This window comes from Uloborus diversus, chromosome 2 (assembly GCF_026930045.1).
Source record: "Uloborus diversus isolate 005 chromosome 2, Udiv.v.3.1, whole genome shotgun sequence".
Classification (NCBI taxonomy): domain Eukaryota; kingdom Metazoa; phylum Arthropoda; class Arachnida; order Araneae; family Uloboridae; genus Uloborus; species Uloborus diversus.
Genome location: NC_072732.1, coordinates 123,313,866 through 123,326,459, shown reverse-complemented (window position 1 = coordinate 123,326,459; position 12,594 = coordinate 123,313,866). Strand labels below are relative to the sequence as shown.

At 33.2% G+C, this 12,594-nt stretch overlaps 1 protein-coding gene across 1 annotated transcript in view; it reads right to left on the bottom strand.

Annotated features, from left to right (window-relative positions):
• The window catches only part of LOC129216521 (chitin synthase chs-2-like), a 104,882-nt gene that overhangs the window by 51,645 nt on the left and 40,643 nt on the right, over positions 1 to 12,594 (bottom strand). The window contains exon 10 of the mRNA XM_054850735.1: positions 5,397 to 5,597. Within this exon, the coding sequence (XP_054706710.1) occupies positions 5,397 to 5,597 (201 nt within the window). The remainder of the gene's footprint in view (positions 1 to 5,396; positions 5,598 to 12,594) is intronic.

The window sequence follows — 12,594 nt, the reverse complement described above, 5'->3', positions numbered from 1 at the left end:
CTATTCTAACTTAAATTTTTCGTAAGTCATGTTTGAAAAACCTAATTTTTGTTGATATTTAAGAAAGGGGCCTTGCCCGATTATTTTCTGAAATTGAAGTCTTAAAAACGTGATTGAAAGACCATATTTGGTAACACAGGGCCGGCAATCTTTCGAAATTTAAGCTCTAAAAACGCAATTTTAAGTGATCTTCGAACGGAGTTTCAAGCGATGTTGTTTTATATTCGGAAGCTTTCGCGAAATTTAAGATCTTGAAACAAAATTTAAGATGCTCCGTAATGCTTATTTTTTGGGGGGGGGGGGGGATAGAGATTTGGCAGAGTAACATTTTGAAAACTTTCTTAGTTTCAGGCGAACTAGAAAAAATATAAGAAATAGGACGGAGGGGGAAACCAATTAGTAGAAATTAAAGTTTTACCCCAACATCATTAAGTTTTCCTTAATTAAATCACTTTGTTAGACGCGTTCCCCCCCCCCCCCCTTCATCAGCAAATATGTTTGAAAACATTCAACTAAGCAGTCTGGAGGAGATGGAGCACGGGGTGGTGCAACCAAAGGGGTGTCCGCTGGACCCCTACCCCCCCCCCCCCATGATTATATTTCTAAATTAAAGGATAATATTGCAGAGGATATTCTGCTTTAAAATCTGAAACTGAAACTTGCCGTTAAAACTAATACTTCTAACTTACGAAATCGTTAAAAAGGCATTGAATTTAATATCAAAAACAAACAAATTTTCCAAAGCTCTTTCTTTAACTTAATACACAAATAGTTGAAGAAAAAAGGGGTGGAGGAATTGAGTAATTATAGTAAAGTTGTTACTTTTCGGAAAAAGTTAATCTAAATTTTTGTCTACAATGTATGCATATTACGCACAAGTAAATAATATGCACTTACCGTATTTTTTAATGTATGATAACATGCTGCAGTGAAATTACCACGAACAGTAGTTAAAAATCACAAAAAGACATATTGCACGAATTATAATTTAACATATTCACCGCAAGAACCAAAATAGGGAATAGCAAATTTCTTGCGCTGCTTCGTATGCTCAACCTTGTGAAATTATAGACATACCGAAATAACATTCATGGCTCCACATATAAAGAAAAATGTTAATGTTTGTATTAATTAGCATCATGTGTTTCTAGTGTAAAATATTGCACTTTTGAATAGCATATTCAAACACAACAAAGCATTTTTTCCCCCTTATAGATAGGCAGCAAAGAGGATTGTTTGTTTTAATGAACAGTATAATTTCACAGGTACCTATATAGACATAATAAAAAGTTCAATTTTAATTTTTTGGTTGGAGGTTTTCCCCCCATATGGAGCATTTTTGATTGGTAGAGCTCGGCGCCTTTTTGACTCTGGCGCCGTCGTGCGCCGCACGACTTCGCACATAGGGACGGCGCGGCTCTGGCCTGGAATTGTTCGGAAATAGGGTTGGGAATCAAAATGTTTAAAAGCACTGGTTTAGAAGATAATTCTGAGAAATTTACCTTTTTTTTTTTTTTTTTGCCTTATTTAAATCAATTTTTCAATTTGCTGTTCGACACGTTACTAAAAAAATTTTATATTTTGAAAAATGACCATGTCCTATTTAAGTAAAATTTACAACTTGATGAAATAAAATTAAATAACATATGATGAAAATTTTAAAGAAAACGTGTAATTATTGGATAAGTAAAAAGTTCATTCTGTTGCAGATATCAAAGAAATATTTCAATATTATACATATATTTCATGCAAATAATACTAACAACACTAATACTAATAATACTAATAAATACTATAAAAGAGATAATCAGGGGCCCACAGACTGGAATTCTCGGCATTTTCTGGGCTTTTAATTAAAAATTTCTTATTTTAGCTTTAATAACGCAATTTTAGGCCATATTTTTAATGTTCGGGCAAATGTGTAGGGATACCTTCCCGAGATATTTGTTGAAGCTGATGTTTTGAAAATAGCGTTTAAGCTGTCTTTGGGTGATGTAAAGGTGAGAAAACGAGGGGGGGGGGGGTGTCTAGAAAAATGAATTAAACTGGAGTTTAAAAAATGGAATTTTACATTGGTCTTTAGTAAACTATAATGTAAGAGTTTCCATGAATGATCCCCTCCGAAAAACGATTCAGAGGTGAAGAATTAAGAACATTTTTAGGGGACTTAAGGGGATATCCAACCTTAATGTTTCAAAATTTAATTTTAAAAGCATAATTTTAAGCTGAACTTGAAGACGTTAGAGGAAGGAGACTCGGAGAATCTCGCCGTAAATTAAAAAAAAAATACTGATATTTTAAAAACATTTCAGCTATATTTGATGATAAAAGGGAAGGGAGGAGGGGGGGGGTCTAATTCTAGAAAAAATTATCCATGAAGATTTAGTGTTAAAGAGGACATATATTATTTGTGTTCAACTGATAAAGTTTATAAATGTAAAAAATAGCTTTTATAAATTAAATTTTTATGGAATTTTACAATAGAATCGACTTGCATGTAAAAACGAGGATTCAGCAACAAAACTGTCCAGCAATGTGATGTAAATTTTAAAATCTGAACATGTGTCAAATAAATTAATTAAAAATATATTGAGTTAAATGACTGTTTAATAGTAAAACTGTAAACGATTTCTTCAGATGCGTTTCAGGATTTCCTTTTATTGAAAAGAAATGAACATACTTCTCGCTCGAGTTATGTAAGACTTTTTCCTGACGTCGTTTGTATTTAAATTTCCAGACATATGAAACTGAAAGTCATTTTTTTCGTATTTTGAAAAGCTTTGAAACAATGAACCTGCCACACTAAATTTAATTAAACGTTCGACTGAAACAAAATAAGTCAAAGTTGACCAACACTCAATTAATTAAACTTTTGCCCAAAGGCGATAAGAATTCAACAATACTACTTTCAGCAATGTGATGTGACTTTTAAAACGTGTATATATGCCAATTAGGTTAATTTGAAAAATATTTTGTTTTACGAGAAGATGTGTTTAGTAAACTGCAAAATAGGAATTTAGAGGTTCTAAGTGTATCAGTTTAAAATGTAAATTAAATACGCTTTTAATTTTTAGCTGCATTAGGAAACTTATTTCTTCCTTGAGACAATTTAACTTTTTAAACAGCAGTCTGTATTTCAAAATATAATTAAGAAAGTTTGACCAGGAATTTCTGTGAACTCGTGTTTTTATTTAACGAAAATCGAACTATTGAAAAAATTCAAGTACAACTGAAACTTTTTAAGTTGAAGTGGCCCATTCAACTCAAACATAATTCGATCCAATCGAATAAGATTGCAGCTACCAATAGCACAGTCAAAAATTTGCATTGCTTCATCCAGTTGAAATTTCTCACTACGCTACTGGTAGAGAGCATTCCGTCGAATTGAACACAATCGAGTTGAATGTGCCATTTAAAAAAAAGCAAGTTACGTTTAATAACTTTTAATCTACCTAATAATCAGATTTTCACAAAATTTTATTCCAGAAGTAATTTTTCCATAAAATCATACTGAAATAACAATTTAGAAACAGTACCTAGTGAAATATGTGTCGCTCAATTTTTCACCAAGTGGGCGTCCATTCATAACATCATTTCAGGGGCACATTCAACCTAACATAATTGATGATTCGATTCGAACGAATTCTATCAACCAAAAGTGAAGCCAGAAATTTCCTTTACTCCACCAAGAAGAAAATGTCTCGCAACGTGACTGGTAGATAGAATTCGATCGAATCGAACATAATCGAGAAAAATATGCTTCTTAGTCGTCATTTAAAACTACACCGATTTGGCTCAAAAAAAGAAAAAAGAAAAGAAAAGAAAAAGTGTAAACGCTTCTTTTGAAACCTCTGTGCACATCAAAAACGGAGATGCACAACCAGACTCCATTCGGTCTACATACAAAATTTCAACTTATTACAGCAAATAGTTTTTCAGTTATGCGAGATACATTAAAACTAGGGGTGAATTCGTGCTTGGTCTTACTGGAATGCCGTTACTTTTCAAGAAAAATAATTCCGTTTCCACACAAAACTGGCCAAAAATTGTTATTCAATCATTTGTCATTAGCGTTTCTGGTACTGTAACATTTACGAATTCACCTCTGATACATATGTACTTACTGACGCTACGAGAAAACTCGAGATAATGAATTCAGTAATTATCAAAAATAAGCATTTTGATTGCCCGTACATTCATATGCACTTGCAGACGAGTTGAAAACACTAAACATATATCTGGGAATGAGTTAAATGGAATTTTTTGGCCTAATTCAAATGAAATTGGTTTTTTTAATTTAATTCATTTACTCTTGAACTTTGCACACAGAAGAAAAACTAAATACTAATTAATTGGCAATTCCGTCTTTGCAGTGAAGTTTCACAGAAATGCTTAGTTATTAAAGAATTTCATTGCATTTTAATGGTATAAAAGAATACTACTTTTTTTAATGGTCATTGATCATAAACCGAGCAGTAGACTACTGAGTAGCTAAGTAGTAGGAACGTAAACAAATTAGATTTATAGACAGTAATAAAAAGTTTTTGTTCTTGAGGGATTTTTTTTAAAATTAATTTATATAACCATTTGTTTTTGACACATTTTTGTTTACTTTTTACATTATTGATTGGCTTTGAAAACTTACTTATGGAAATTTATATTTCAAATTTAGTTGTCATTTCTGTAGTAAATATGATTTTGTACTACAATTTCCTGCTACTGTTTTTGCTCATTTGTCATTTTGCTGTAAACTATTCAATTGATTTTGAGATGCCATTAGATTTTAAATTTTCATACTAATAATGCAGATTAATAATCATTTTCACTCAAAGCCTAAACCCATCATCAAGCCTGCAGTCTCAACAAAAATAAATATTGAGTATTTTTTTCTTTTTATAAGATTCTTTTATACTTGGGTAGCACACATTCCGGGAAGATATTAGTGATTGGTAATTGTTCCGAAACATATCCTAAAAACTGTTCTAAAACGTGTGCCACAAAATGTTTAGGGCAAGTGTTCAAAAACCATTTTTTTACACTATCCATGAAATGTCTAAAAAGTGCGCTAAAAAAGGATATACATGTTCCGAACAGTGTTTCTAGAAGTGTTTTGAAAACTGTCCGGAAAAAGTGTTCTAAAAAAGGGGACAAGTGTACGTGTTCAAAAAGTATTATGACGTGTTCACAAAACGGTTCTAATACCTATTACAAAAATAGTGTTCTTAAAAAGGGGACAAGTGTACGTATGAAAATAGTGTTCAAAAAGTGTTTGATTATTTGCAGTGTAAGAGTTCGATCTCAGTGTGCAATTTAAACTTCTAAATAATTTATGGGATGATCACTGATTGCTAAAACATAGAAACAATTAAGTGTATTTTAAACATCTTGTACGCTACCTTGATCAAATTGCACATATTCAATGGCTTCTTTTGATTTCGTTGCATATCTTCGCACCACATTGTCTTTCATTAATGCTTCAGCTCTAAAAAGAGAAAAACATCCCGGACTGCAAAGGACGCAACCAATCATGTGCTCTGTCGCCTTTTGTAGCCAATGACCAATAGCATATTCGAACTTCTGATAATATACCATCATTCCTTAAGCAGAAAAAGATGATAATTCACATTATTCAATAACAAGCAACGATAAAATTAAAAATTAAAAAAAAAAACCCGACTGAGTCGCAACTGTAGAATCAAGAGGGGAAATTGAAAATCCCTTTAAAAGCATTATATTATTAAAAATCAACGTTAAGTATTTTATTTGCTATTAAATAGAAACTGGCAACAGATAAAAATTTTAAACCATTGCGTTTTATTTCTTTGTCGGTCAACAATGAATTCGGTTATCATTCGCAGGAATAAAGGCTCAGCCGTTATTAAAATCTGCTTTAAAAAACATTATAATTCGAATTCTATGAAACATGGAAGTTCCAATCACATTCTATCAGACGCGGAAAAAAATTCTCTTTATTTTGGTATTAAATTTCAAAATTTTTAACTATGTTTTTACTGCAAAAATCGCGAAAAACCTGTTAGAGGTTTTTAATTAATATCTTCGTTAATTAATGTCATCCAAAGATGAAACCTAGTTAAAAACATTCTCGATCAACTCTCCTTTCGAACATTTTTTTTTTCCAAAAACGGTCCATCCGTTTAGGCGCTAGAGTGCCACAGACAGACACACAGATACACAGACACGTTAAACTGATAGCCCCCTTCCTTTGTGCGTTAAAAAAGAGAGGAACTTTGTTACATAAGAACAATTCAAAATACAGTCAAGCTTGCTTATAACGAGCGCGAAAGAACTACGGTATTTGCTTGTTATAACCGAGTGCTTGTAAAAAACGAGGTTCTGAAGAAAAATTGAACTTCTTCTGTCTTACAAAAGGCATTTAGTATTTTGAAGACTGTCTAGCTTCAATTTTTTACATTAATTTGTCGTTATCGTCTTTGTTTTCATTATTTTTTATCATCTACGTAAGCTTGAACTTATGCAACTGTATCCTCGGAAGTACATCTCAGAAGTGATTACTGTCCAGTTCTGGCAAGTTGAGCTCCTCTTCCCGACCGATTAAGCTATTCCATTTGTTGAAATAGGGGTGAGGGAAAACGGCTTAAGAACTTTCGGATTTAGTTTGCAGTGTTATTGCCCATTTGGCGAAAAATATAATTCAGGCGAGAAGAAACAAGTGGTACAGGGTTTTTCTCGCTAATAAAAGGGTTGCATTGGTAGCTCAACTCTGCCTAACAATTTCTCTTCTTACTGATTGCTCTCCCATGAAAGAAATGGATTTGCTCACAAGACCATAGCTCAACTTCTCAGAGCTGAATAGTACATTGTCGTCAACATTTGTATAACTTTCTAATGCTTCTCTACTCCTCAAATTAAAAATAAGGCCAGACATCACTTTTGGATATATGAGTCATCGCTAACTTACCATTGACTTTGGAACGCTAAAGGAATTTTCCAAGAAAAGATAAGCTCAGCTGGAAGTTAATAGACATTTTTTGAATCACAAAAATGTTGTTCGCGGTAAGCGGGGTTTGCTCGTTAGAAGGGAGTTATGCTGCCCTAGACTTATCATTGTACCAACCAAATACTATTTAATTTCGTCGCTAATTTCGAACTCTAGTTAAATCAAGGCTCGTTTTAAACGAGTTCAACTATAACGCTTTAAATATTTCTTTAAATATTTCCGTGTAATCATTAAGTCGATAAACACACAGTTCTTGTGGCAAGTTCTTGTTGCTATCAAGAATGAAAATTTCTAGCTTGTATTATTTGTATACTCAACTATACTGTCGTGGAAAGGTAAACAGCATAATCTGCAGAAAAGAGTTTTCAAGATATTTGAAGAAACGCGATTTGGATTCAATACAAGCAATAGAGAAATTTTGGAATTAAACGATTTTTTCGTGCTTTTTTTCCCAGTGAAACCAAATAAGCATTCTTGTACAATAAAACCAATAAAACTAACGTACAATAGATGGCAAAAATTACTGCCGTTGTTTTGCTACCCACGGCAATAGGGGAGACTGGAGATACTTGATCTCTAGGGATACATGATCCCACAACCAAAAATGTACCAAAATCATTAAGTAGAGATTTGAAACTTGACAATTATGTTAAAGGTATACTTGTACATAAAAACTGGCAACACTTCGTTTTTTTTTTAGCTATTTTGTTTTAGCTCAAGAAATGATTGTCTGAATGTGCCAAGGGAAACTTTTTTTTATGAAAGCATTCTGAAGTTTACATCAGTGGCGTATATATGTTTTTATTTTGGAGGGGGCCCAAACAACTATTAGCTCCCCCTCCCCCTCCCCCCCCACACACTTTTTTTTTGAGGGGGGAGTAACAGTGCCCTGACCTTCTCATTTTTGCGATGCGGGGAAAGGACTTCTTACTGTCAGTCCTTTTTATACTGTCATACACTGGCGCAACCAAAAAATAGATTTGTTTTTGGAGGGGGGGGGGCATTCTTAAAAAAATTCTCGCTTCTGGTGGGAGAATAGATCGGTGGTCCTCCCCCAGAATCTTTTTGGAATTGCAGTCCTAAGAACGCAGTTTTAGACGGTCTCTGGGGAGGAAGAATTCGGGGGCCCTTCTGCGCAAATTTTTAGAAATTGAAATCTTATAAACGCCATTATAGGCTATATTTGTTAAAGTTAGTGTAATGAGAGGAATGTGACTTTTTGAAGTTGCGCCGGACTAATTTTTTTTAAAAATAGAGCGAAATCCATCACCCCTCAGCCCAGTTTTCCAAATTGAAGTTCTAAAAACGCAGTTTCAAACTGACTTCGATAATTTTATGGGCAGGGCAGTTCTGGAGCTCTCCCCAAAAACTATTTTGAAATTCAAGTCCTGAAAAACGAAGAAATATTCAATTATACTAGGTGGAGGGATTTAAACGCTCTCCACCTTAAATTTTTCGAAATTGTAAAGTTTTCATTTTCAGATTTCACGGGAGCAGTCGGACCCTCGTCCGAAATTTTTTCGTAATTGAAGTCTTAAAAGCGCGACTGTGGACCACATTTGGTAATATTTGGGGTTCGATCATTTTTCAAAATTGAAGTTCCATAAAAGTAATCTTAAACGATTTTCGATGCTTTTAGCAGGCAAGGCGTTTTTTAACTGTCCCCTGGAAATTTTTCGACATTGAAGCCCTGAAAACGAGGTTTGAGAAGCTCTTTTGTAGTTTTAGTGGGTGGAGAGGGGTTACGAAGTGTAGCACTTTGAAGACTTAGGAAAAAGAAAAAAATGAGGCGGAAGGGGTAAAGAAATAGGAAGTGTTTGACGTAATTACCTGATCAATAGTCAGTAACTTTTGAAAATTTTATTTTAATGTTCTTTTCAAAAGTAATTCAGATTTTTTCCCAACAATAGGCAATCTTTGGAAAGGAATAGTTAAATCCTCCCCTGAAAGGCAAAACGCAATTTTAGGTCGCCTTTGGGGACGTCTAGAGGTAAGGAGTGGTTTTAGAGATCACTCCGCATCTCTCAAAATTGAAATCTTAAGGCACAATTTCAGATTATTTTTGGTAGTAACCTTAGTAAATAGGGATTGGTTCGAGGATCCTCCTCCAGAAATGAACAAAAAACGCCTAAATAAATGCATTTTTAGAAAATCCATTTCCATTATTAGTCTAACCGAGCAACTAAAACTTATTTTAAATTTCTTGCTGGGGACGTGAGTTAAAGAGAGAAATATTTTGAAAACCCTTCTTTTTAGAAAGATAAGGAAGAAAAAAAGGGGGGAGGCAAAGAGAGGGGAAATTACTTTCTTAAGCAATAAACTGCATCTGTTAAAAACATTTTAATTTAAAGATTTATTTTGAAAGAATTGAGATTTTCCCCTAACTATATTTGCTTTTCTTTTTGTATAAATAACTTCGCTTTCCCAAGACACGTTCTTTTCTTGAGTATGGGGTACAGATCCCCTGACCCCTTCTGAACACCATTGCCTGTTGCCATCTAACGCAGAATTCGCAAACTTTAACGATTCGCGGCAGCCTTTGAAGAATTTGAATGTTCTCACGGCATCCTAATCTAGTTTTATATGTATATTATTGTTACCATGGACACCTCTTCCTGTGACACCCAGTTTGGAAATATCTGATCTAACGTATTACAATAGTTATCACTATCATATTTATTTATTTATTCCTTTTTTTTTTTTTTTTGTAGCTAAAAGTTTGGAAATTGATTGTGAGCGCAACCAAATCCCAAAATAACTACCTTTATTTAAATTTTTTTCCAGATTTTAGAGGGGGCCCGGGCCCCCTCAGCCCCTCCCTTATATACGCCCTTGGTTTACATTAACCGTTATATACGACTTTAAAGAAATATCGATGTGTAATGTCAAAGTATAGACAGTCTTTAATAACTGAGACATGTTTTTCGTAAACTGCCACTTATTGTTAATAATAGAACAAGTATGCTTGTAAAAATCGCATATTAGGGCTACTTGATCCCTTCGTTTAGAGGGATGCATGATCTTAGGGATCAAGTATCCATATGACAATATAAACGCAAGGGAAACAATATAACTGTTGTTTACTTAGTTGACATTAGCTTTAAACATTCAAAACTATGATAACATAATAAAATTTATTACAGTATGAGTGATAGATTTAAGCAATCACTGCAGTAAATATGCTAAACAGTTAAAATCTTAGTTCTCACTTGTAACCCCCATAGCATCTCAAGCGTCTAAACATAAAATAACTTTACTGATGAATTTTGTTCTGATCAGCTAAATGAGCTTGAACAAGTTGAAAAAGATGTCAAATCCCTGTTTGCATGAAAAAAATGATTTTGCTGTAGTTAGATTTACAACAAAAAAGTGAGTTGCCCATTATTTAGACCCATTACCGGATAGACTGCAAAGTTGGAATTCTATAGTTTGAAATAAGTTATCTAAAGAGAAAGGTAATGGGCTTAATCATTCCTGAATAATTGAAAAAATGTGATTAGCTGCGCACATCGAGTTGGGTTGAGCGGAACTTTAAGAATTACAACAAACGAATTGTTTGCATTTGACTTTTCAGGTTTTGAAAACATATATTAGATTTTCTTTTCTTTTTTATAAGTACACAAATACTTACATTTTTCTTCCCTCTTTTGAAAAATTAATTCAATTGATCAAACACTTAATTTTATTATTGCTAGACAAGAAGAAAATAAGTTGATTTTTGTGTTAGTCATCCTATTTATTATTGTTATTATTATTATTATTATTATTATTTTTATTTGTTGTTGTAATTTTAGCTTCACTACGCTAATTTAAAAAATTGTTAATTTTATTTATAATAAATTTATCTATTTATATATATATATATATATATATATATATTGTGTGTGTGTGTTCAAAACTGTATTGGAAAATAAGTAACTGATCAAAAGCATGATAAGTTAGTTAAAGTTGAAAACATTTTTTTACAAATGTCATAGTGGAATATTAAATAATGTTGTTTTGTAACAACATTATTACAATCTATTAAAGAAAATTAGAAATAGCGTTATTTTTTAGAAGCATTATCTAGAAAACTAAAATCCGTAAGTAAATTGCTGAAAAGTATATGTATTTTCTTTGTGGGACCAAGTACCTCTCATGAAGTGATCATGTATCCGTTGATGTGGGGATACATGATCCCTTTATGAAATTATTGAAAAAAATTATTTTACCAAAACTATCTGTTTAATTTCAACTAAAAAAATACTGTCAGATAGAGGAAAAAATTACCTTTGCTCACGTACTTTAAAAAAGAAACTGATAACTTGCGGCAGAAAAAAAAAATGAAAACTAAAGTGGGGATCAAGTATCCCCAGTCTCCCCTATATACGAACACATCGACTTGTTTTAAGCAAAAGACATTTTAAAAAAAGAAGAGCAAACAAAAGTACACATAAAAGCAGGAAAAATACAAATATGAAAAAGGATATCATTTCATAATAACAAGAAGCTCTTGCAGAGCGTGAGGGGGGGGTGACTATTTTTGCCCGAAATCCAAATTATGTGGGAATTTAACTTTTACATTCTTATTCTGGAAGTCATCAACAAGATCTGAACAAAACTAGTCATTTGTGTAAAAAGCAAACACAAACACATTCATAATTCTATATGATCAGAAATGAAGTGAAAAAATGCCTCTTTTTATGTAAGGTATAAGGGTTGCCCAAATGAAAAGTGGAAAAGTTGAATAAAAATAATACTTTTAATGTAAATCAAAAGAAATCGACATAGGCGTTGAATTACAGATCCCAGCGTCAAGGACGTAGCCAATGGGGGGGCGTCCATGGGGTCCATCCCCCCCCCACATTCCCGAAAGACCTCTGTCTGCTTTTTGTCAGTTGTTGCACCTCACGTCAACAAAAATTTTTCAAAAGAGAAAAATTTTATGAAACCCGGTATTTTCCCCTTAAATATTCCCATTAATCGACAATTGCTCACGTACTTTTAAAAAAAAACTGATAACTTGCGGCAGAAAAAAAAAATGAAAACTAAAGTGGGGATCAAGTATCCCCAGTCTCCCCTATATACGAACACATCGACTTGTTTTAAGCAAAAGACATTTTAAAAAAAGAAGAGCAAATAAAAGTACACATAAAAGCAGGAAAAATACAAATATGAAAAAGGATATCATTTCATAATAACAAGATGCTCTTGCAGAGCGTGAGGGGGGGGTGACTATTTTTGCCCGAAATCCAAATTATGTGGGAATTTAACTTTTACATTCTTATTCTGGAAGTCATCAACAAGATCTTAACAAAACTAGTCATTTGTGTAAAAAGCAAACACAAACACATTCATAATTCTATATGATCAGAAAGGAAGTGAAAAAATGCCTCTTTTTATGTAAGGTATAAGGGTTGCCCAAATGAAAAGTGGAAAAGTTGAATAAAAATAATACTTTTAATGTAAATCAAAAGAAATCGACATAGGCGTTGAATTACAGATCCCAGCGTCAAGGACGTAGCCAATGGGGGAGCGTCCATGGGGTCCATCCCCCCCCCCCACATTCCCGAAAGACCTCTGTCTGCTTTTTGTCAGTTGTTGCACCTCACGTCAACAAAAATTTTTCAAAAGAG